The 26,235-nt window shown below is 42.5% G+C and overlaps 1 protein-coding gene across 1 annotated transcript in view; it reads right to left on the bottom strand.

Moving 5' to 3' along the window:
- The window catches only part of trrap (transformation/transcription domain-associated protein), a 79,516-nt gene that overhangs the window by 30,135 nt on the left and 23,146 nt on the right, over positions 1 to 26,235 (bottom strand). Inside the window, 25 exon segments of the mRNA XM_034570128.1 lie at positions 555 to 667; positions 919 to 1,056; positions 1,741 to 2,028; positions 3,149 to 3,268; positions 3,687 to 3,833; positions 4,056 to 4,235; positions 4,422 to 4,635; positions 6,147 to 6,268; positions 6,707 to 6,906; positions 8,584 to 8,733; positions 9,605 to 9,733; positions 9,970 to 10,183; positions 12,467 to 12,613; positions 13,343 to 13,453; positions 13,985 to 14,122; positions 14,451 to 14,609; positions 16,837 to 17,043; positions 17,529 to 17,795; positions 19,338 to 19,466; positions 23,081 to 23,279; positions 23,766 to 23,947; positions 24,076 to 24,240; positions 24,500 to 24,619; positions 24,968 to 25,087; positions 25,622 to 25,642. Of these exon segments, the coding sequence (XP_034426019.1) occupies positions 555 to 667; positions 919 to 1,056; positions 1,741 to 2,028; positions 3,149 to 3,268; positions 3,687 to 3,833; positions 4,056 to 4,235; positions 4,422 to 4,635; positions 6,147 to 6,268; positions 6,707 to 6,906; positions 8,584 to 8,733; positions 9,605 to 9,733; positions 9,970 to 10,183; positions 12,467 to 12,613; positions 13,343 to 13,453; positions 13,985 to 14,122; positions 14,451 to 14,609; positions 16,837 to 17,043; positions 17,529 to 17,795; positions 19,338 to 19,466; positions 23,081 to 23,279; positions 23,766 to 23,947; positions 24,076 to 24,240; positions 24,500 to 24,619; positions 24,968 to 25,087; positions 25,622 to 25,642 (3,980 nt within the window).

Below are 26,235 nucleotides of genomic sequence, written 5' to 3'. Positions count from 1 at the left end.
GAAAAGTTTAGAACTTTTAAACGTGCTACAGTTAGAGTGCTTATCAAAAACAACAAAAGCTTTTTGAAACAGGCCGACTGGGGAGAGTAATTTGGTTCTGCAGGGAGGCACGGTGGTCATCCCAGACTTTGGCAAGTGTGTTATTAAGAAACAACTGAATTTAGATCTATCATGTGGACTTGATGCAGATTTTCCTGCTGACAGAAACATATTTTCCAAGTAACAGAATCTATGACACGTCTATATACGGACAAAATAATATTACCTGTCTGCAAAAAGAAAGGTGGCGCAGACAGCTTTATAGAAAAATAAATAAACATATATAGAAATTCAGTTTGTTCATTACATTCTTCAGATTTTGTGATTTCTGGATGCTCTGCTGTATAATTCACAATGTGATGAATGGAATAAATATCTTCTGGTTTGTGCAATCAATAGTGCACAGTGTATATATATGAAAGTATTAAAGTCTTAAAGCTGGCTCTGACTTGATGATGTGCAAAGAAAGGCTGCCCCCTGGGATAACGGTATCTTTTGGGTTGCAGAATTCTCACCGTATCCAGTGGTCCTCCCACAGCTGGTACTCGGGGAAGATGGCCGGGGAGACGTTGCTCCTCTCGTGCTCTTTTCTGGCCTTCTCCATCGCTTTTTCATAGCTTTCCTGGGCCTGAACAGACACGTTATTAAGGTTTTAATACTTTCTTTAGGCAAATAAAATACAAAGAAGTGCAACATGATCAATTTGATGTTACTTGATGTAACCTACAGTCTACGCTCACTGACAGAAATGCAGAGAGCAAGATATTAGAAACAGAAATTTGTATAGTACTCAACAGTTTAACAGCATATAGCGTATGCAAAGTGAGATTATATTTGATTTTATAGTGGTCCATGGTTTTCCATCAAACGTTCTCTAACCTGTTCAAAGAAGCCGTGCTGCTCGTAGGCAATGGCAGTGGCCGTCTCGGGGAACTTGCACCTCTTCTGCCACAGACCCGCCCACATGTCCTCCTCTTGGAGCAGAGAGTAAAGCTCCGCCAGGGAGTCCAGGATCTCCTGCAGAGAAGCAGAACAAAATGAGGATGGCGGCAGAACAAATTGGAAAATTTGCAGTGATCAAACTGCAAATTGAATGAGAGCAGCTTCTGCTAATGAGTCTAGTTCAAAGAGGATAAGAGGCAGATTTATCAGCTTTAAAACATGAGGTTGTTTCAGGCCCAGGTAAAAATGTTCAGACCACAGTGGAAGAGAAGGAGAAATAAATAGACACATTTACACATACAGGGCTAGTAATACAATAAACTCTATTAATCCTAATGTAAACAACCACCTAGCAATTGCTGGGCAAAGTGATAGATATGCTGAGACTTCATTAAAATAGATTTAACAAGTCAATTTATTCCACTGTCTTCGGACCAAGGAGGTGCGAAATTATCCTGATCACTTTCACGTCTATTTCAGGATGTCAATGGTCCAGTTAGATTAAATGTATTCCACTGTTGCCTGTAAGTTTCTTTTAAGTATCTTTGCTTTAAGGAGCTAATAAAATAAGATACAGTTATCTGATGTCAGTTTTTTAGGTTACATTTAAGGTAATTGCGTGAAAATGATCAGCTCTCGAGATAACAAATAATATTTTAAAATGATCCTCAACAAAAAAAAAAAAGGTATCCATGTCTATGAAAGGGTATCAATGTTTAGTAAAAGAAAACTGCTAGTGTTCAAAGCAATATACGCTACCTGCTGAGGTGGTGTGATGCTCTCCTGCTCATAGAACTCTGTGCTCTGCTTGGGTTTGCTGTGCAGGCTGAGGCCCTTTTCGAAGGCCTGCTGCTCCAGCATGAGAGTGGAGCGCAGCCAGAGGTTATGCGTCTTGCCCAGGTACTTCAGCACACAGGGGCGGATGGGAATGGGAGGCACACACTGGGACATGGCCTCCACAAAGCAGTTCAGGGCACTGGGCTGACAGTCCCGCTGGGCCTGGTGGCTGCCGCTGCACAGGAAAGGACTCATTTCTCCCGATAAAGCCTGGAGACAGGAAAGAGGGTCATCGGTTACCATTTTGCCAGGTTCAGCTCTGAATTCCTCCTTTCCTCTTTTATTGTCAATGAATGAAACCTATTTTAGCACTTTGGTTTTAATTAAGCCAGTGAAAATAATGTGAAAAAAAGATTTATCTTGTATGAATTGCAGCACTATGCAATCAAATCCACTCCGAATGCCCACAAATGGACAGAATAGACTTTGAGCGAGACCACGTGGGTTCGTTCTCCAATAATCATGACTGGCACCCACTCAGAAATAAATGATGTATTGGTAATGAATATAATTTCACTGCCTGTTGACGGCATGGAATACTTAATGATTTGATGGTCACTTTAATTGGGTTGGTGGTGGAGAAGGCCAATATGCCATTAAAGTTCTTCCTGTGAAAAATAAGCTTCTCCATCATCCCCATGAAGATATAAAGCCTGACGAGTAATCATTCCATTTCCACCATAAATTGATGTGGTGTAATGGCAGCATTAATGCAGAGCTGAGGCAGGCGTCCGAATAAACACATATGACAGATTTGTCACTTCATGCCTGTCTCAAGAAGAAAATACGATGTTGACGCCATCTTTCTATCGATGGCATATTTCAGATGTTTAAGGGCTCAATCAGTTCAAATCGAGGCCTTTCCACGACTCTCCAAAAACTCTATATGCATCTGCTTCATTAAATTCATTACAGCCTTCCTCCCTCAGCTTTTTCCATTTCCATATTTAGCATGAATGAGTATGTCCTCATTAAGTGGAACTGCACGTTTTGAGACAGAAATGGGATGGCCAAGGTCAGAGTTAGTGTCTGCTTGTTAACAGAATTTTTAAAATACGGAAAAGGATATACACTGCATAGATGAGGGAATAAGGGATTGTTTGCAAATAAGAAATCAGCAAGTGCTGCAAGTTACACTTGGAGAGAAGAGAAGAAATAAGTGCATGTGTGTGTTTATGATTTATAATGTGAAAAATATGTTTTTCATGATGTGTCATGTCAAAATAACTTACATCACACAACATATAATAGATTGGTCATGCATGTCATTTCAAACACAACATTCACAGCAGACCTGTAACTATAGAAGAGGCCAGTAAGTTATACTCACATGCTGCTGCCGATCAGAAAGGATCTTCCAGAGGCGAGGGAAGAGCTGAACCCAGGTCCTCTCAGCCAGCGGTGTGGCGATGTGACAAAGCTGGACCAGAGCGTTCAGAAGGGCCCCGGTCTAAAACCACAGAGAAAAAATTACAGCTGACTTAGCAATCTAAGCCGTCCCCCAGAGGCAAGAGTACGGCTTATTTACCATTCTACTAGGTGGTTAAATTCTATTTGACTGGTGTGCCAGGCCTGAGTCGGTTGCTGATTTTATAGCTTGAATAAAAATCAGCAGGGTTCTGCATCATGAAAAACTTCTGCACCGTAGAGTTCAGGAAAAATGTTTTAAAAATTTGATGAAGTTCAATATTTCAAACACTGCGTTCTCCTGTAGTTACCGCTGAAAAATTGTGGCGTCTTGAAAAATTCATTAACACAAGTGTTACATACATAATTTCAACAGCCCCTGTCAAACTCCTGTCCCGTTTCGTCAAACCTTCAGTACACTGTGAACTGAAAGGCCGAGTGCATGCTGGTTCTAACCTTACCTTGACTTCCCTGAGTGAGTCAAGGAACTTGTCGTGGCGGTTGGTGAGCATGTGCAGCTGGTTGCCGGCGTCTCGCTCGGCTTGCTCCTTGGTCTTGGGGATGGCAGTCTGGTCGCCTGGGGCCAACTCTATGTCTATTTCCACATCCTGCCAGGGACAACAAGGGAGGAGAGGAAAACATTTACTCCTCACTCTGGACTTTGGCACGAAGGAATTGTATGGCATTAACCATCGCACTCATTTTACAGACAAAGCTAGACTTCCACACTTCCTCGGACCACAGCATGTAACACACCCCTAATAGGATAATGTCCTACTTTGCCGATGAGCGCACCTGCTGATGCATTGTGATATGTGCGTTTGTCCTACCTCCTCCTTTGTCTCGCTGTTCTCCCTCTCACGCGGCTCCTGCTTGACGTGTGTTGCCATGGCGAAGGCGGCGCGGTCATGGCTGTCAGCCAGGTTGATGACGTTAGTGATAGACGGCAGCATGGACCCCTGGCAGCTGGTACCGATAATGGTGTTCCGTTCACACACCGCCAGCAGAAGCTACCAAGCACAAACACACACAAGTGCAACACTCAGTAACAGTAAAGGACAAGTGATGGAAATTATGAGGTTGCGAAAAAAAAAACAGGCCTGAATGAGAAAGACGTATTCTATGAGTGGACAACGCATTCTGGATATAAGGCTCAACAGGCCAGATGAAAGATCAGGAAGCAGCGCTCTGTTTACCTCGGTGCACTGTTTGATCCAGAAGTGGCTGCCCATGGCCTCCCAGTTCTGAGAGCAGCATATGTAGAGCAGCCTCTCATAGACACGCCGCTTCATGGAGGAGTCAAACACCTCAAAGAACTTGGCTCTGATCAGTGGCTGAGTGCAGCGAAGCCCCGAGAGGAACGCCGGCTCCAACTTGGACGTGATATCGCTTCCTGAAAGGCTCTCATCCCTGAATAATGTGAAGGAAGAAACATGTATTTATTTATTATAGCCATTTTACTACTAGTTAGTAGGCAACACTGATGCAAGAGCCAGATTTTACAGAAAGGAAACTGTGAAAAACAAGTCAAAATATCAAACAAAACTACAAAATACAAACTGAGGAGAGAGAAAAATGAGAGCACAAACGCTCACATTCACATTTTTTAAGCTTATAATGTTTTAGTGAGAGTTTATCACAGATGTGTTGATTCTTCTCTATGGTCAGTTGGAAACTGTCCTCTGTGCTGCTGGTGAATTGTATTCAAGTTGTTCAATATTTGAAGGAATAACTTGTTTTCACTGTCGATACAATCTTAAAAATTTGAAAGTAATCAATATTCACAGCTTAATTTTTCTGGTCTTTCTGTGTAAGTGTAGATATAATCACACATATTACCAATAAACAAAACAATCTTGATTGGGTTTAAGGGGTCATTTGTAAATACAACATACAGGTGGGATTTCAACATATGAACATTCAAATGCCTGGTGCCAGGATGTTTTAACAGCCTTGTCATGTTATGCTTAGGAGAAGTGAAGTGTGAGTAAAAGGCAGTTAACATCGAATACTGATTGGAATTAAATATCGTTGATGTGGCGACTGCAGTGATAGTAAGGCACTAACGGCCACAAAATAAACACTTGAATAACAAATGTCATCATTTCTGCGTCGTCCTGCTGCAGTGAATGCATCTCATGAGTATGATTCACATAAACAGCAGGAGCGAGGGAAGGTGGTGATAAAAGCATCGACAAAGATGAGGCCACCACAGCTGCACATTGTCCCGATTTGTGCTATTCTCCTGATCGCATATTGTTGTGGAACATCTGCTTTATCATTCCATTATCATTACTTGCTGTCCATCATGGCTTCACTGTTAGTTTAACACCTTTTGACATGAAGAGCAGATGGTGCCGAGGGATACAGGGTACATTTGGCTGATTAAATGTGTATGTGTGTAAGACAGAAAGACAATGAGAGCTGTGGTTTGATGAATAGCAGGCAGTGGGACACTCTCTCCCCTCTGGCCCCCACCTGCTGGGTGTCCTGTCATGAGTTAGCCGATTCCTGACACTACTGTAGCCCGGTGAAAGACCCAGACACAATATCTATCTCTATCACTACCCGCCGTCTTTCCCACCCCCTCTTCTCCTCCTTTTCTTCTATCTACAGTGACAATTTCCACTAATTTATTTTCTGTGCTTCCATGTACCCCCTGCTGATTCTAAACATTTCTGTCTATCGCCATGATCTATCTCTCCCTATCCTAGTTTCTATCATTTAAAAAAAAAAAAAATGTAATGAATGGTCCACTGCTCATGCTTTGAACTCTACTCCTCATCTGCATTTTCCCGTCGCTTCCGTGTCTTTCCCTGTCTCAACCTCCCGACCTTCAGCCCTGCTTTTAAGATGGATGCAAGGGCGGCGTGGCATCAGTGGCACGGCCATTTGGCCATGTGATAAATGGCAGTAATTACCTGTAGACGTAATTAACGAGGTCCAGAAACTGGGCGTTTAACTCAAGTTCATCTGGGAAACGTTTTTCTATGTAGGTCATCATCTTCACCAGCAAGATGGACTTCTCACGCAGGTTCGGCATCTGAAAGGAAGAATTATGGTGATAAGAAAAGAGAGACAATGGGAGAGCATATCAAAATAAAAGACAGGAAGAGGACATAGAAAAAACTGATGATGTATTCAGTTATTTTCTTATAAATGAATCTCTCTGTCCACCTCAGCCTTTCGCTGCTTGTTCTCCATCTGCAGCTTAAAAGAAAATAAAGAACAAAAGACCCCTCTGTGGGTTTTATGCTAATGTTAACCTGACTGGGTTTTAAAAATGTGCTTTGCTTGTTGTTTGTCCAAAGGATTCACACCTTTTAAAATGTACATTGCTGAATCAGCTCTTGGATTCACTCCCGCTATTATCAGAGAAAGAATGCAATCGTCTACTGCATTAACATGACGTTACAGAAGAATGACATGTACGGCTTGTAAACTTCTGAACTCTCTCACTTAGAAACAGCCTCCTTCTTACCTGGTTGGCAGCCATGGGCGAATTGTTTTTCACCCACTCCTCCACGATCTTGACGACAGCGCGGAGGATTTTGGGGTCAGCTGACTTCTCGATCAGCGAGGTGAGAATGACCTGGATGAAGTTTTTCCTCATTTCCATGCTCATGACGGAGAGGCGAGTCTTGACCAGGTCAAGGCTCAGCATTACCAGCTCGCTGGTCACTATGAAAACAGAGAAGTTAAACAGTCAGAAATCAAAATGAAATACATGATCTGCCAAAAAACAGTCATGATTATATGCAGTTTTTGTTTTAATTCTGTTGGAAGTGTTTGTTGACATTTATGGATAAATTATTGTTTAAATTAAGTTGATGTGTCTATAATCTCAGCTGAGCATGTCTTCAATGTCAGCCAAGACAGAAAAATAACATGCAGGTGATGTCTTTTGTTCTTTTTCATTTCTTTTATTGCTATTCCAAAATGTAAGCGCTGTAATAGAATATAAAGTTTCTCCCCATGTCCTATTTTCTGGCCTTGCACACATTTATGCACGCATCACCAATTTAACATTTGCGATGTTAATCTATTCTTTAAAGGTGATAGCAGGCAAAATAATACTGAACAGTTTTAAAATAATCAGTTCCTCTGTTAAGATTATTAGTTTTGTGAGACATGAAAAGACTTTCCAGACAAAGGCCTCGCTGGTGAGATAGCCTTTGGTCTTAGTGACTATAACGGTTCCTAGTGGAGAGTAAATGTCTGTGTTTCCCGATATAGTCATTAGGGGCCCATTTAAAGCACTGATAACATCTAACAACCATTACCTCCCGTCTGAAGTAGCACCAGCAATTATATACGGCCTATTTCTACCAACCTGGTGAAGCCAAGCTCAGAGAAGAAGGTGAACAGGAAACCCTAGTGAAATTTGTTTAAGTCATGACAAAGCTAAAAAAAAAACTTTAAGGACTTAAGCAACAAAAGGTTTAAACTTTTGAAACTCTTTACCCTCGCTGACAGAGATACAAAGCTGCTTTCAGACATGCACTGCAGTCTGGACATTTTCCTGAAATTTACCAGAGGGAATGATGGTGCGAACGCAAATGTCAATTGCTCCAGACATTTTCTGGGACCTGCCCTTTTGTTTGATTTATCCATAGAGTAGCTGTGAGATGAAACATGCTGGCAACCAGAACTGAGGAGCATTCCCAGTGAAATCAGACTATCTGTAAAGTGGATGTCCCCCTGACCAACAAAGCAATTGAGAACAAAGCACCAGGCATTACTGAGAAGAGGATATATGAGCTCTAACCAAGTCTGAGGAACATCAACGTGTGAATGTGCGTGTGTGTTTTGTACAACCGACCTCACATACAGTCAACAATGTTTTTGCATCACGTTCAGAGTAAGCTCAATTCAAACAGTAGCTGATGTCTCGTGATGGGCTCTGGTAGTTTTAGTGTGTTTGAGTTGTATACTTAAAGCTAGGGTTAATAAACCAGAAAAACCAGAGCAGGCTACACAGGCAACCAATACACCCGGCCTCCTCCCATTGGCCCTCTCATCAAAGGATGTGAAGAGGCTTTGAACAAATACGATAAAAAGGGCTTCAGAAACAACTTACCAACCCTGCCTTAAATTGCTGCCATCGGTGTATAGTCATACTGTGAACCAGTCAAGAGTAGCCTCTCTTAGTCATGAAACATTTTGTTGTAATTCACTTAAATCAAAAGCAATGGATTTCAGTATCTGGCATTAGTGACTCTTGAAATAAGTGCAACCCTTCCTTGAATTGTAAAAAAGTATGTTTTTATGTGCTCATTCTGCATGTTGCTGTGTGAAGTCTATGGTGTATGTGTTTGTATGGGAATCCTTCCACAGCATTCTTGTCCGTGCATGTACCGGTGTTGGTCTCCGTCACCCCTGGATTAGCCTGCGCAGGGCTCAGGTGTTCCCGCACCATCTTCTGAAGTGAACGCATGAACACAGAGATGAGGCGGTCGATGTAGCTGGCGTTGTAACTGCAGGCTGACTTCAGGATCATCAGTGTTCCTGGAAGACAAATGAATGGAGGAAAATAAAAATGGGAAATACAATTATCTTGACAGGAACCTCGACCTCTGGGGGGGACAAGGTAACGGACACCTACACCTGCAGTCAGCTTGTGCTCATTCGCAGACAAGGGCTTGATTTTTTTTTTTTTAAATCTAACAAAAGTTCCAGTGTGTCAAAGAGGCACAGGCAGAGATAGGTATGAGTAATGTCCCTCACTGGTGCTGCTCCCTGGAGGGGAGACAAATGTTAAAATGTCACCCCCTCTGGCCAGAAGGATGGCGTCACATCACTGCATTTTCCCCAACACGATACCAAAAGCTTTCTATTGACCACAACTGCCATTTTGGGAAAGCATATCAAATAGTGTTATCTTAAGACTGTACTCCAGAAGCCATTCGGTCACCTTGAGGGCCCCTTTATTTCAAAAGTTAACGTAGTTTTAAGATTGTCGAGGAAGAAAATCAGAAACCGTCTCTTAAGAATAAGTTTTAATGTATTTTTCCCCCCATAAATACTCCTCTACAGCTGGGCGGATAAGAGCAATGTTTGTTCAGGGAGTGTGGTCGAAGGCAGCAATCCTTCCCAAGACAACCTCTCCCAAACCCCTGGACTGTGGCCTCACTTTAAACAGACCAGATGTTCCACGGTGCAGCAGGGCCCATCAGCTCGCATTTTAATGACCCATTCACGGGCTTAATTGCTAAAATTGATTGAGAGGTAGCTAGGTTTTGTCGGGAAAAAAAAAAGTGGGAGTGTAAAAAGTTTTAAAAAAAAGATAACAGGGTTTATGAGCAACAAAGTGAGAGCAACAGAGGGTGAAAGGAATGAACGAGAGGAAAAGGGAGAAAGGGAGAGCTGTAGGTCTTACCGAAGAGCTGTGTGGGGTTAGTGTTACTTGTCGCTTTTTCATAGTTGGTAAGTCCCTCATAGATGACTTTGCCCACAGCAGCATACAGACACTCCAATTCCTCATACTTAGATGCCACATTGGATGTGCCTGGAGAAAGAAAGAAACGTTTGCTTGAATGGCTGGCTTTTAACACAGGGCAAAAATCAGCCGAGGCATTTAACCATCAACTATTCTAACAGAACAGCACAGTTGTCCAAATATTTTGTCACTCTTTAATGAAAGCAACAGGGAGTTGATGATTTCTCAGACATGTAGTGCTTTCCTGAGTTCCGAGTCTGACTCACTCCCTGTGAGAATTTAGGTGTCGAGTGCCACAAACTTACTGGGCTCAGTGGGGAAGATGCTCATGAGGCGAGAGAGGAGGGAGTGGACAGCCCGCAGGACTTTGGTATTGCCGCAGGTCATGCATGCAGCGATGCCCCGCTGCAGGGGCTTGAAGTGGGCCAGGATGGCAGGGGACTGCAGCACGGTCAGCAGGAAGCAGAGAATCTCCAGCCCAGTGCAGATGTTGGAGATGTTAGCCTGCGCCGGTTGCTCCTGAAGGGACACAGAGGAGAGAAGTGAAACAAGGTCAGCTGAGTAAAAGTACTGCGGCCATGAATAGAGCTCAGCACATTGGTTCCAGAAGTATAAATCCCATTTATTTTATGAATATAGATTTTGATTGTCAGCCATAATATTGTAAGCATCCGATGTAGACTTGCCAGAAGCAAAAAGTTTTCGAAAAACAATATTATATGCTCCTGTAGAAGCCACAAGTCCGTGTGATATCAACTGCAATTCAGGTTTTATTCGTAATGTCAAGGAGATTACAACACTACCCACAATCCTCAGGTGTAATAGTGATGTCTCTGAGTGGTGGAGCTCGCTGTTACCATGGAAATGTTTAATGGGAAGTTAACTCTTAGAACTAGAGACGTTCTAAAAGTGGACGGTCACTGTAACGTCATTACAAAATAATTATTTTTGCACTTTTTGTTGTTTCTCACATTCACATTCAAAAATTATAAAAAATATCCAGATATTTTTTATAATTTTTGTTTTTAGCTCTCTGTTTTAGGTGTACATAGTTACAGTGCAAATTCATCAGTAGATAAATAAATTATTCAGGTCTTATTCCATATAGACTCCATATAAAAAAAAAAAAACACCCAATATCCAACATACAGGTATTTCTCACACAGAAGAACTGAGGCGGCTTAACCAAAGATCAATGTGCAACATCAAGTACTAATTTTGTCTAAATTACAATCAAGGTTTACAACTATGGCAGGGCCAAGAGTATAATCTAGTACAGATCCATAGCACTAATCTTGGCTAATGAACAAGGTGACTCTCGTGATAAGAGCACTGGTAGATATTAGGGTAGTATTGATTTGGCACTGTATTAACAGAATGGAACCTGGTCTCTGGAGCCATGTAGATAAGGCACATGCGTTTATGTGCTTGAGTGTATGATTGTGTGCATGTTTTGTGTGCATGTCCTCTGCTCCTCCTCATTTGCCCTCGCACAACATGCCTCCTGACTCTTAATCACTGTCATGGCAGTACAATGCAATGATAAAAGGTAATCCGATTTAAAGCATTGTTCATTATGCGCCGTAAGACTGCTGGGCAGGTAGAGCATGCTCTCAGGGGGGGGGGACGGGTCCGTGTATGGCGCATCTGCACGAGGCCGTCATAAGCCTTGTTCGTCAGACCGCCCCTGTGGGATCTGCAGGGGCTGATTGGGTTAGTCTGAGTGCAGGCATAGAGACAAGGTGCGGCCCATACAGGGGTCCCCGACAGACAACAGGGGAAGTACGTGACAATTGCGGGCACATGGCGATAACCTCGTCGGAACAGTGGTGCCGAATCAGCTCAGAGATATGAGTGGAGAGGAGGGGAACAACAGATAAAGAGAGGGAGAGAAGAGAGGCTCCGATAAGAAGCTGAAAATAAAAGAAGAGGAGATGAGAGGAGGAAGTGGTGGCAAAGGACAGAGGGAAAGGCGAGCGGAGATGCAGAGAGGCACGGCAGAGCGATACAGAAGTAAGGCATGAGAGGTTTAGGAGGAAGGGGAGTGGGGGGTTGAACGAGAAGGCACAGGCCAACCCGGATAGACTCCTCTTATCTCACCACTGTCATTATTTTGTCATTATGGTGGTTTGCGCCTCACTTCATGTATTACTGATAACAGACAAAGGACTTGGAGGCATTAGAGCAAACACTAAGACAGAGCTTAAGGAGGGAGAGGGAAACTTCTGCCGTCTACGGGTGGGCGAACGGCAGTTAGTTATCCTTTAGTGTCTACTTCTTATTGCTTTGAGACGTAACAACAACAAGCCTGCATATTTCGAATTTTATTAAGCGTGTTTGCCTAAACACTGTTGATGACATACACATCCACTAGCAACTTCAAATAATAATCGGGGCACACTCGCATAAACAGGTGCTTCTTCAGGGCTAGAATAACAACAAGCGTCCCTGTCGCCAAAAAGTAAAGATAAGTCACTTTCAAGTAAATACTCATCAATGGGGAATCCAGAGAAAAGTCATGACAGGTCTGGAGACAGTGACGGACATGTGATCTCAGACAAAAGCTGTAGAGAAACAGCTGTAATGACATAGGCATGAAGTTCAAAAATTAACTGGTCAAGAAACCCAGTAACACCCACTAATATCTGGCTTTTAAGGTAATGGGACTGAAAACAATAGGAGTCACTGGAGTTTACCCAGCAATTTTGGTGTAAAAGACAGATATGAAACATAAAGACATCAGCCTGATAAGCAAAATAATGAGAAAACCGAGCCATTCTAAAAAGGCATATGCCGTCTTACCACTGTCATAAGCAGCTTGTCGAACCACTGTAGCTTGAGCTCAGCGCGAGGCCACATGTCGGGCCTGAGGGCGGTCTTCATCAGGCTAACACAGCGGCGGGACAGCAGCTCCCCTGGAGACCCGGCCACGTTGGTGCTGTCGTTCACCTATAGACACGAGAGAGGGAAAAAGACGATTTGGTATCATTGTCTTTATCAATGGCATCACAACGGCGCCCTGATAAGGTCAGAAATCACTGTGTGTGTTGAATTAATGCAGGTATAGGTCAACAGTGGCATAACCAGGAATGGGAAATGTCCTTCAATCACAAAGACTGGTTCAAGCCCTCACCGCAAAACAAGCATCCACCCTGCATCAAAAACCCTGAGGCGAGACAGTGAGCTCTAGGTGTGGTTTTCTTTGGCTGATAGTAAACCCTGGGGCCGACAGGGATCAATTTGGTATCACAATACACTGTTATCAAGTGGAATACAATGAAAGGATTATGTTTCCATAGACTGTTCTGTGAGCAGTGACTGATCCTCACCAGTTATACAGAGGCAGAGATGCTTGGATGAGCAGTGAGAATGAAATTTGTCCCAAAAACAAAAAAGTAGGAAAAGTCAAGGTGAGTGAAATCTCAGCAGTCTATTTTGGGCTTAAAACCAAGGTCATCACATGCCACTAGACCAAGGGACAGCAGTGTGAGGAGACACGTTTAGGACAGCCACCAGGTGTGTCCTACCTTCACCACTGAGGGGTTAGAGGAGTTGTGTCCTACCTGGCAGGCTGTTTGGATGGAAGAATTGTACCTGCATATATGTGTGTGCGTGTGTGTGTGTGTGTGTAAGTGAGATGAAGTGCTGTTTGTGTAGTGGTGACAGTGGGGGTGTTACCTGGCATGCAATCCTGATAAGGAAATTGACCACGGTGTCCGTATGTTGTTTCTCTACAGGCTTGGTCAGCATGGTCTCTGTACCTGGCATGGACTGGCTACGGCCAAACACCTGAAAGAAACATATAAACACAATAAGTAATATGTCAAGGTGGTTTTTGGAATGATTACTAAAAAAAGAGAGAAAAATGAAAATGTAATTGGCTAGGAAATAGAGTCCACAATTTGGAAGGAAGATTCAGTTTTTGTTTGCACTGCTTACAGTATAAATAGGCTGGAGTTATGACTGTCTGATAATTATCCTGGTAACTTTCTGGGTAAATTCCATGTATATCCAGCAACAACAAGAAATGCTGCTGTTTTTTTCTATTTTTCTCCAGACAACCGATAAAAGAAGCTGGAAATTAGACCATCATTACGGCCGCAGCTACAAAGACTTGTTTACTGAAGTAACAGAGCATTTGTTTCGTGTTACAATCCACCTTAATAGGCAAATTCTGTGATTTGCAATGCTATATGGGATATTGTATGAATACACGAAAAGCCCAAATGACGTGTAAGATGTAATAAAGTACTGTATCGCCAGGTCTATGCTATAGTGCCCCATTTTACTGACATCTGAGAGGTTGTTGGTTGAGCTCACCGCGGAGGCAGCCCCAGTCGCTGTACGGAACCTCTTGACGTCCTGTCCGGCGGCAGCACCTTCCAGAGACAGTCCTCTTTTCACAGCTCCACCACTGGTTCCTTCACCGCCAGTGGCTGCTTCAGCCTCAGACTCCGGCTACCAGACCCAAGAGAGAGAGGGACAGGGTTAAGTTTAATTACAGTTTAATTTACAGAAAATTAAAAATATTATACATATGTGTATATCTTGTCAAGCTTTCTGACCAGCTCCTACATGATGACATGCAAAGTGTGAATGCATGGCAGACAAAACACCATTTATCGCAGTTCAAGCACTTTTGCGATACGAATATCACACATGTTGATATCACGATAAATTTCCGATATATCATGTAGCCCTAATGCAAACAGTGTGTAGTTCAGGCAGCTTCTGTGTCTGCATTGAGGTGTGAATCTGTGTGTATTTACAAAATCCACGAACACACCTGTTGGTCTTTGATTCTCTGTAATTCCCACTTAATGACCACCTCAGCCAGGTCAACAGCCAGTTTCCTTTGCTCGATGGTCACACTGGGGGTGAAGCCCAGACGCTGCATTGCACTGATCATGTGCTGCACCAGGTGGTGGCGCACTGGATAGTAAACCTGGAAGGAAAAAATTGAAGTAAGCATGTGTAAAAATAATAAAATACACGATTAAGCAGTGAGTGTAAAAATATTGAATATCTTGTTCACTTTTACTCATCTACACAAAACCAGACTGTATTTTCTTTTCCTAAAGCATCAATGTCAGACGTTCACTGATGCCAATACAGTGAGCAGTGATAGTCAACCATGCTGAGCAGATGGAAGAAGGGTACATACAGAACTCAATCTTTAATATAAAATGATCCTGTAGCTTTAGGCCTGTATTTATTTTTTTTTACTCTACTTTTATCTGGACATCTTACTTGAACACTCGCACCAAACAGATGCAGAAAGTATGGACAAGTGGAAAATGAGTGATAAATTCTTTTAAGATTATAAGATAAGAAACAACCCTGTTTTGCAAGAACCGCCCATCTTTGTGAGACCACCAAAGACATTTATCACCCTTAACTACTCTTATTTCCCAACTGGCGCCTACATGGTTTCAAGAATAAGAACAAAAACAAAGACCCATGGCACTCGGCTTCATGTAAAACCCCAAATTGCAATTGCAAATTGCATACTTATTTTGTGTAGTCTTTTATATTTAAGTCTAACTTTGGTTTGCGTAACGTCTGAGAGCATCCTCAAAAGATGAGGAGAACCTCACCTCAGAAGAGTGTTTTGCCTCAATGCCACTTTTAAACTGTTTATCATGGTGTTAAATTGACAGTTTTGCCATAATAAGCACATTTAAATGAGACTCCTTCCTGTTGCCTTAGCATCCAGACAAAACAATCCAGACCGCAAGACCTGTTGCTGGTCTATGTATCGGAAAAGCAGTTGTATCCATGTCATTTTGCTTCTCTCACCCTAGAACAACATTTGATGTTTCCCAAGACCCTGTTTGTTTTTTTCAGGTCAACTGAGAGTCCCATGAACTGACCACAGCCACTGACTTGTGTCTAGTCAAAGCCAACTGCCTTCATCTACAGGAAAAGTGTAATTTCTTCTGCGTTGACTATACTTTGGATGAGTTATCGTCCCAAAATCTAGAGCAAAGTTGAAATGGGTCCTAAGTCTTTCTGAGACACGTCAGAAGAGGCAAACTTTAAAGTCGTATTCCCACTTAGTCTCAAGGACATGATGACACACACTTAGCCCCGAGCATTCAAACTCAAGAGTCACTTAGCTTCATCACAAACTGAACTGGGACTCTGAAACACAGACACACAGCCAGACAAAAGAGCAAGAGATGAGATGTCTATCTGAGGGCTGTTGCCAGTGTCAAAGAATATTAAAGCTTCACACTTTGAGGGTAATTATAGTCAATAGAGCAGGACTTCACAGCCCCTTAATGACGGAGCGGCTAAGCCCTGTCCATCATGTGTGCGCACAGAAAAAAAAAAACATGCACGCCATCTCTCTATTTCTTGATATCACACACACACACACGCACACACTCATCTGTCTGTCATTATCTCCTCCCCAGTGTAATTATGCTGATGTGATTACATTAGATTAGTCATCTGGCCCAGGGAGAGCAGCCTGTCAGTGAGATAGAGAGGGGAGCTGAGGAAAATGTCAGTCTTCTGCTAAGAGACTGTCGCGGTCTCTGACTGGCGAGGCGAGCGAGCGTCAGACGGAGGAGCGAGAGGGCAGAAAGTGTTTCTGGAATCGAAGGAAGATGGCGAACATAAAGGCCAATGATCCTTCGCTGGTGCTCGTACACAGGCGAGTCGGCTGATTATTACTACGGAGGGTGTGTCTGAGGATGTATCTGTATTAAGGGGATTACAGGCAACTACCATCAACTTCACTGCCCAGAGTTAATGATCCAGCTGTTGACAAGGAAACAACAGAGCACAGCACCATTGTGATGGTTACTGCCAGTATAAAACTCAAGTTTAGAGAACTAATATCGTAAAAACTAGTAACTGTGCCATAAATTATGATACAGATTTTTACTTTCTTGTTTGAGGAGTTGCCATACGATTAAGTTTAAGTAAAAATTGGCTCTTTCAATCTTTACCCGAGTGTGGTTTCCTACAGTTGCTGAAAACCATAATAAGCAGCGAGCTGACAGTAGCAAGAAATTACTGCGGATGTACACAAGAGTTTCCCCTCACTCCTTGTGGCACCACCCAGATGAATATGAATATGCTGGGAATCAATATTTTCAATTGTGATGGATTTGAAGGAGGATGCTCACTATTGACCAGTGCACTACTGTTCATGTTCTTACCCTGAAGTGCTGCACGATGAGATGCAGTATGTGGACGAGCTGCGGTACCGTGTGTCCCTCCTCTACAATAATTTTCCGGGTCCAGTGGGTCAACATCTGGTGGCCGTCCTCCATGCGGGCGGGCACAGCCGGGGTGAGGATGGCCATGGCCTGCCGCACAATGGCCCGTGCTTCCATGGTGTGGGCCTTCAGCAGGCTGTGAAAGACCTAGACCAAGGAAACAAACCATACTTAAAGGAAATGTCTTCTCCTTTTTGTTTTTTTCTAACCCTTTAAATACTGTTTCTCTTTCTACATTTCATTCATATACATACATTCATATTTCATTGGATTTGGGTTTCAGGCAGTACAGATAAGCATACACACTTATTTTCTTGCTCTCTTGCAAAAATATACACACATACCACATTCTCAATTCCACTATAGTAACATCAATTTCTCCATAAGCACCATTCACACACTAAGTGTCCTGGTAAGTATCTTCTATCATGTATTCAGCTGTTGTCATTTAATTTCAGTTGAGTCTGTCATCTGGAGGATTTTCTTGTTTCATCTTTTTCTGCATAGTTTTAGTGTATTTTATATCTGCTAAACAAATTTGCTTGTTTTATGGTTATTCTCTATTTAAGGTTCTGAGTTAAGTCAAACCCACGCTCCAGAGTTTCCCTTTCTCTCTTCGAAATCCTCCTCACCTGCAGGACAATCTTCTTGTGGATGGCAAACTTGGCGATGATGTGGGCCAGAAGCAAGTGACCGCTGTATTTACAGGCAGGATCCACGCAGGCTTTGGGCAGCAGGCACGGCCAAGCAAAGGTCATGAGGCGCCGCAGCTTGCTATTGCGTGATTTGTTGTTGTCGTGAATGTGGTGGGGAGCGTGCTCCACCAGCAGGGTGGAGAACTGCAGCAGGCAGATCCGCAGTGAGTCCAGAAGGTCGGCCTGCTTCTCGGGGTCCAAAACCTGGAAGCGAAGGAGCGGGAGATGAGGTTAAAGATTGTTGGTTCAATAGTTATGATGTTTGGTGAGTAAAACAAAAACGCCTCGATCTGTTATTGTGGCTGTAATTCTTAACAACTGCAACAGACGTCAATAGATCATTAGATTACATCGTGCACCTCAACTAGAGATGTTCCAATACCGTCAGATATGCCACGGTCACTGCCGAAAAGTCCTCTGCGCCTACGTGAATCTATGTACCAATCTGATACCACATCTTTACAGTATATTAGTTTCCCGGAAATCGCTTCCTCATTCAGCTGTTGTGGAGAATTTGCTACCGATGCTATATTACAACTGGATGGTATATTTTCTCCAAAAGAAGAACAAGCAACACCTGAATGCTGACATTTTCTGTCACTCTCAGCTAAGTCACGCTTTTCGCTCGTTGCACTGTCTGGCTGTAGGTTTGATAATGTCCCTTGGAAATCTGAAATGACCTGAGAGGTTCTAGACCCATTCACAGATGCAAATTGGTCTGGCGACGACAGGCTACAAGTATACTGCAGTTCTGAGTAATGTTTACTTCCCAAAATTACATTTGAATGACACTGCAGCACAACAGCAATCTACCTTTTCACATATTGAGAACCTTTTTTCAAAAAAACAGCCCCCCACCCCATTCAAGTACACACATCACCATGTGAATTCCCTAGAGAGGAGATAGAGCAGACAGAGAGAGGGAGGTAAGTGAGGAAATGAGTTTTAACCAGACCATAGAGGAGCCATTAGCAGCCATTAGGACCGGTGTTAGTCAGTGATGAGATCTGCCACAGCACAAACAAACATGCTGACCTTTAGCATGGTCACACCATGACATTTACAAGAGGAATTATAGCCTGGCCTGATGAATGAAACGTGATGGAAAAGAGGAGGCGGTGGGATGGTTGGAGGGGGGGGAAGAAATAAAGATGGATGAAGAGACAACAAGGATGAAGAGAAAGATAGGATGTCAGCGATTAAGAAGAGGAGAAGAATCAGACCAAGTGGGACGCAGTTGATGATGACTGAGTATGGAGATGTTTGGTACTGATAAGAGATTATGAGAGGAAATGCAGCAGGTAATGAAATCAGAGACTGATGGAGAGACGAAGTCAGCGTTTCCGCTATGTTCAAAACATTGCTGCTGCTTTCTCGTGGCTTTCTCCTGGTTTAATAGGGGAGGCAACGGTCGTTAAATGTGTGTGAACATTTTTTACGTTAGAACCTCAAAGAAAACTTGTGTAAAGCTGATTTCACATGACACAGCAGCACATTATGACAGCGGTATGGACCTAAAGTTGTTTACGATCCTCCAGTAAACCGAGAGAAGAGGAGGACGAAGAAGAAGAAGCAGAGTTCCTTCATGGTTTCTCTCTTTAGGTTCATCACACCGTGTGCGTCGTGCATTATAACAGACCCGACTAATCGATTACTAAATTAGTTGCCAAATATTTTTATAATCGATAATAATGAAGAAAGATATTGATAAGAGGAAAGACGATGCCTGCAAGTGTGCATGTTTACCTTGGTGATGAAGACACTAGTGATGCTTTCAGGATTGTCTCCTTCAGGGTTGGGCGGCCCAAGCAGCTGCTCACCTTCCCCCTTCTCAAAGCTGCACAAGAAGGCTGGATTCAAGATGTGTTGCAGCACCTAGGAAAAAAGAAAAGCACATTGGATTGATTATAATGATAAGAAAACCCCCAAAAATGTTCTAGTTAATTAAAAGGGAAAATGTAACTTTCACAGCTTTGAGTTTCAAAAGGCTAAAACCGATGATTTCAGTGAAAGGACTCCTTCAAGGAAGGTGAAACTAATCAGTGAGATCTCCCGGTGCGGTCCTTCCAAAGATGCATTTAAAAAAAAATCTGCACAACTCTCAACGGCACATTATTAAGTGATTAAAGTTAAAGTGATGCAGGCAGATTTATAATGGCAGGAAAAAAATTGATTCACCAACAAGGGAAAACTTTACTCAGAAACATTGAAGACAGACTTCAAGTTAAAAAACATCAAATGCGAACTAAAATGATGATAACAAAATGTCTGACAGTTAAAAATCATACAATTTACAGCTCTTGAGAATACTAAAGAAGAGAACCGGATTATGTTTTCCAAATTAATACATAGGCATTGAAAGAAAGAAATCTAAACTACTGCTGAGGGAAGGCTTAAAACACTATTTAGTAACCTGCAGGATAGTTGCCAGGTATTTGGGAGTAAAAACAAAGGCCCGATTAGCCAGTAAAATGCCAAATAACCCCACCACGGTACAACTAACGACTGCATTTATTAAAGAAGCTGCTATCTGTTAATGAACCCCATTTTCAATCCATCATTGGGGAGGACAGGGCATTGCTCAGTGCAGAATGAGCTGTGGCAGCATATGTTCCAGCGCCTTCATTAACGCATTACTCACACACGTTCTGCACAATGCATGTGTTGATAAGACTGGTGCGCATGCAGAAGCGCACGCACGCCCCTTAAATGAAGACACAATGCGTGGAGCACAAGTGTGTTCCTGAGACTTTAAGTTCTCTGATATCAATCACTGTAGGATTGCAGACATGTTTTTGTAATGCCATCCCATTAGAGGATGTGATCCTGCAGGCTGTGTGTTTTGCTGCATGTGTGCACATAATACCACTGGGCAAGTAGGCTAGATCTATTTCTGTAGGTGTCTTAATTATCTTAAATCTCATTTCCATACTGTTGTGTTGAGTATGTGTTTGTGATGCAGTGCTACTATGGTTCCTGGAGTTTTATTGTGAAGTAGCCACAGGAAGTCATAAATAATGGTCACTACCAGCACTAAAAGCATTTTTTTTAAACGTTTTTGTCAGTGGATCATTGTCAAACCTTGTATACAGTAATCAACGTACGCCATTGATTTGAAGTGGTCTTCTCCGATAATGTGGTTTTATTCACATGGAATTGTTATTTGTCTAAATCTGCTTGAAGAAGCCAACCAATGAATCTGTGCAGATAATACAGTGGAGTTCTGGTATTAAGACCTTTCGACACTAAACATGTTTTTTTGTGCAATTAATTTCTCAAACCTGTGCCTCAAACCATTCAATGCAAGCTTTCACGTCAGCGACACATGCACACATTTAAGCAATGACAATGTGTGCTGTTAACAACTTCACATTTTGAAGCAGTAGTAGTAGAAGAACAATGTCCTCCTCTATCCACTCTAAAGTTTTAGTGGATTTACTTAATATATTTGTCTTTAGCCTCCTGCTGTGTATTTGTGCTACACTGGATGTGATGACGGGAACAACAACCCAAAAAAAAGCCGAATGTGAAACAGAAGCACGATGATTCATGGATTTCATCCACATGTTTGTTTGTCTGCTTGAAATCTATGAAAAGTAGAATGTTTTTTAACCAAAAAGCAGCACAAAAGCTTTTTTTCAGTGAGAACAGTTTGGAAAGAACAAAATATGCAACACCAGCAGCATTAGGTCAGTGTGTGCTATCACAGATAATTCATTGCTGCTTTATCATATTGTCTCTCTCCTCTCTCTCTCTCACACATACACATACACACACTATATTCTGTGTCTTGATAAAAGTGACAAACTCTTAATCTCAGTGATGCTACACAAGAACACGAGCACGAGCACAAACACAAATTACAGACACACACGCACGCACACGGTCCTATGTTATTATGCTTCTGGGAAAATGCGAAAGGCAATTATTCAAATGTCGGTGGAGGTACCACTCACACTCAACAAAAACATATTCACACAGAAACACATCATCTCTCTTTCTGACACACCGACACACGCACGCACACACCACACACACACACACACACACACACACACACATACATGCCACACAGCTAACATCTGCTGTGCACCAGAGAGAACAATTAAGGGAAAAACAACACAATTCTGTTGGGGTGGTAGTACTGTAGGCTCAGTGCTGCTAAAAATTAAAAAGCAGCATTTGGGCCTGGAACGACAGCAGCACAATTATTCAGCTGGACTCTGTCTGCCTTTACTTTGTCTCTTTTTCTGGTCCATATGCTGCTGAAGCAACACAAGCTGAAAATTTGCAAAAAGAACAGGGTGGACTGAGCAACATCATAGACACAAGTGTGTCCTTGGATTTGGACACATTCGCCAGCTGTACAGTGCACAGTTTTGTGTTCTTTCCAGACCGCCATTTGGCTCTGTGCTACCGAGTGCCAGGGCAGCCCTTCCCAACTGACCCGTTTTGTACTTAACAGCAGCGCTGTTGCTCCTCTGTGCCAGGTCGTGTGCCTGTTACAGCTGTGCAAAATATGTGTGCGGGCGCATGCGTCTGTGTGTGTGTATGCGTGGAGCACATGCATTCGAGAGAATGAGCTTAATTAAAAAGCAGCTCCAACGACTGTAATGCTGGCAGCAGCAGGTCAGGTGGAGGACAGAAGCATTCATCTGTGAGCCTCTGAGGGTCTCCAACCAGACAAAATGACCTTTCTGACTCCATCAAAGAACTTCTGCTACAGAATACACCAACCATAAAAGTCACACAGATCAGGTCCCTCCACTCCTGCATTTCCCCCACTGAAGAAGCACAGAAGGTAAGCTGGGGTGATGCTCAAAGAAGTTAGCTACATGTTTTATAATCCATTTTTGAGCTCAGGAATGGGCAGAATGATCAGTCAATAATGTTTTAAATCCATTTTACAGACAAAAAGCAACACATTCAAAACTCTCTTCAAAAAATATTTTTTTCAACTATGGGCTACATGAGCAGCACATAAATTAAAAAAATACAATTTTTGTCAAAATGTGTACTTTTCTATAGCATGTTTTTTAAGTCCAAAAATAAGTACTGTTCTAGTATTGCCATGCCAGAATAGTGGAGAAATATAAAAATAATGCTGCCAAAGTCTTTATTCCCTCCCTTGAAATGTTTTCAACAGATGGAGGATATAACGACTCAGTTCAGACATTGTACACAAACATTCATATTCATCCATCAATCAATGCAATCCAAAGTTCTGCTTATTTCACCACTTAAATTGGATCCTTGTCAAATGCTGGGTGATTGTGTCAACTGTTGTGGTCACATTATGCTTATAAAGCCAAGCAACAAGCGAAATACAGCTAATCTTTTACTTCGTGGTCAGTAACACTGTGTATCATCATTATTTCAGTGCTAATCCCAAAAGATCATTTGCAAAGTAATAAAATCCTTGGAGGATTTCAGATCCATGTAGCATGTAGTCATTCATTTACTTCCTTGCTGAGTTCCTATGTGCGTACCTTCGCTTTGAGCTCATCATTGAAGTGTGGGTCATTGAACTCGACAAAGCGGAAGAACAGGGCCCGTTTCTGGGCGATGGAGTAGTTCTTGGGAATCTCCTCCTCCATGTATTCCTTCAGGAAGGTCATGTTGCACAGGAAACGACCCGTAAAGGCCCGCAGCAGCTGGAACAGCAGCTCAATCTCGGAGTAGTTACGCCTATCGAGGAAATATACAGTGAGAGGTAGCAGGAGATATGTCTCATGTGAACAAGTCATACTGTGTGCCGTCATTTTAAAAAGACTTTTATAACAATGGGATTCTGCTAATAAACATTTAAAAGAAGGGTGACTGAACACATGCAATCTAAAATGAATGCCTGCAGTGATTGAGGGTTAATTGCAGGGTCTAAAATAAACATCTGCTGAGTGTCTAGTGTCAGTGGGGGAGGAAGTCATTTGTGATTGGAATAACATTTTAGTTTGTTAGAATTATTGGCTTACGGTCCTTACACAAGCTAATGTGTTTACACTCTATTAATACCATTGTTAATTTGAGAGTAATGCTCGGTCCAAAGTTTCATCTGCAGTAGCTCTTGAGGGAGGACAGACTCGACAGTTCCCCCGTCATCTGATCTCAAACAACAACTTTGTCGGACATTTAGACGCGTTTCATTCCCATTACAATTTGAATGTCTGTACTTACTTGCAGTAGCTCAGCAGGCAGAAGGCCAGCAGCTTCGGCTCCTTCCAGTTGGTGGCAGCCATGTTGTCTTTGCGATGTCTCTCCTGGAAGGCCTCGCTGACCCACACCCGTCTGAGCTGGCTGACCAGGGAGTGTTGCCCTGCCAGCCAACCTTCATCATTCTTCACAATGATGCTGATGATCTACACAGACAGGAAGAAAAAATAAGGTTTAAATGGTGGAATTACTCAGAGTTCACCTGCCAATAAATGTGTGTAGGTGTGTGTGATGGATGTTTACCTCAACAGAACTGTAATGAAAATGTGTATACCTTGATGGCTTGGAACTGCAGGTCCAGTCTGGCTGTGGTGGTGGAAGGAGACCCAGGGCGAACAGTTGCTGCAGTGCCGGCAGGAACCAGCAGGGGGACGAAGCGATTAGGATTAGAGGCCAGCACGTCTCTTAGTGGCTTGGCATCTTTGTGTTTCAGGAAACTCTGTATATGAACAAACACACACACATAACAAATAGTAAGACTAGAGAACTACATTCTGGTCTGGCTCAACAACCGTAACAACAGGGAGTGATCCGTCTCGATTTGGTTTTAAGAAGGACCACTGAGCCTCGCAACAGCCAATATATCCCTGATTATAGCCCATTACTGAGACAGCAAAAAAAGCAAAATGCTGTTCTAATGGCAAATGTGTCAATGAAATGACTGAGGGGGCTGCAGCTAAGAGCTGCCGGCTTCTGACCATGAACATGCGGCTCCACTGGGGGTCGTTGAGCGTAGCCTCCATCATGAACAGCTCTACTGTTTGAGACGGGTGACGTGTCAGAAACTTGATCAAGGGCTCCCGGAATGGACTGCCGGCCTGGCACAGGAAGGAGGAGAAGAGAAACGCAGAGGAATTAGACAGAAAAAAAGGAAAGAAGGGAATCAAATCATGATGAACACAAATACAGATTTAGATCACTTTCTCCTGAAGATCTTTGCTGATTACAGATGTTCACTGTGACATCCATTAAAGCAGAACTATGATCGATTTTATCTTCAAGCTTTTTTTCCCTCATCCTCATCACTGTAGTGTTTAGCAGTGCTCTAGAATTTACTTGCTACTCCTCAAATGCTGTTCACACTCTGCACATCTATGATGTATTTTAAGCCACTACATCAAAGTAGGGCTTTAAGTCCGTATAAATAAATGAAGCTGCGGTCCTACCTCTATGAGCATGGCTCTCTCTGTCTTCATGACGACCTCCAGCAGAGGTTTGACCAGAGTCTGCGGTGCGGCGGGGATCAGGTGGAAAAGGTTGATGATGGCAGAACAGATCTTCATCTCCTACAGAGGCAGAAAAAAAGAGAACAGAGGGAAGAAGGGAGCAGATGAAACTTTTTGAAACATGATGGGACGAGACACGGACATAATTTCTGACAGATAGTCTCGATGGACAGCCACTGTGGAAAGACGAGGATGAATTTTAGTCAAGAGACTGAAAATGACATCTGTCATCATTAGGTATAAAAATTCCACGAGGAATGGTGCAGAGGACCAGGGTCACATGAGTTATTGTATTAAATGCACAGACTACAAACAAATAAAAGGACAACATGTATTATTATCTTCATAAAACTTGCAATGTCTAAAAAAAAAAGAACTGGACTTTTGAAAGTCAAAACATGAGGTTAGATCAAAGCTAAGATGACTGTAACATTTCTAAAGACGATCACAGACAAACGGACACAGAAATACAGGGTGACTTCACCAGCACTACTACCACAACATTGCATCAGTTCGACAGCACAACATTGGTTAAACTACGTTACAATCACTGACAGTCACCAACAGGGGGCGCCACACCAGGTCACATCTCACCTCAACGCCCTCCAACGCAGGCTGTACCGGAACGGGGGAGACAATGATCAAAGTCAGCAAAGCAGTATGTGTGCATTTTTGTGTGGCTGTGTGTTGTCTGTCTCTGTTCAATATGGAGGGTGAAGAGATAAGACAGGGTGATAGTGAAATGAATGGGACAGCAGCAGCTTTTACCAATGACCTCGGAACAAACCACGGGTGGATAAAACAGAGCAGGGCACCTTTTGGCACCCCAATAACACACCTATTATACCATTTTTAAACAGTTCTGATAAATTAATTGGTAATGTAAGGATATTTCATTGTACAATACCAATTTTGCTTGGATATGGAAGAAATTCTCAGAGAACTAAAACTATAAACTGAACAGGGAAACCTCTAACTTGGTGCATTATTAAAAATATCAAGGTAGGCCTGTCACAATAACACATTTTGTTGGATGATATATTGTCCCACAAATTATTGCGATATATGATATTGAAATCATTGTGAAACAATTTTAAACCACTGGTATAATGATAATAATAATAATCTTGCATAATCATGCAAGTACACCCTTTCGAAGAGTAATGAACTTAATTCGAAAGAATATTCAGTCTGACATTTGAATTAGA

Source organism: Hippoglossus hippoglossus, chromosome 19 (genome assembly GCF_009819705.1).
Source record: "Hippoglossus hippoglossus isolate fHipHip1 chromosome 19, fHipHip1.pri, whole genome shotgun sequence".
NCBI classification, from domain to species: domain Eukaryota; kingdom Metazoa; phylum Chordata; class Actinopteri; order Pleuronectiformes; family Pleuronectidae; genus Hippoglossus; species Hippoglossus hippoglossus.
The sequence above is the reverse complement of the archived record's forward strand: the minus strand, read 5'-3'. Positions and strand labels throughout refer to the sequence as shown.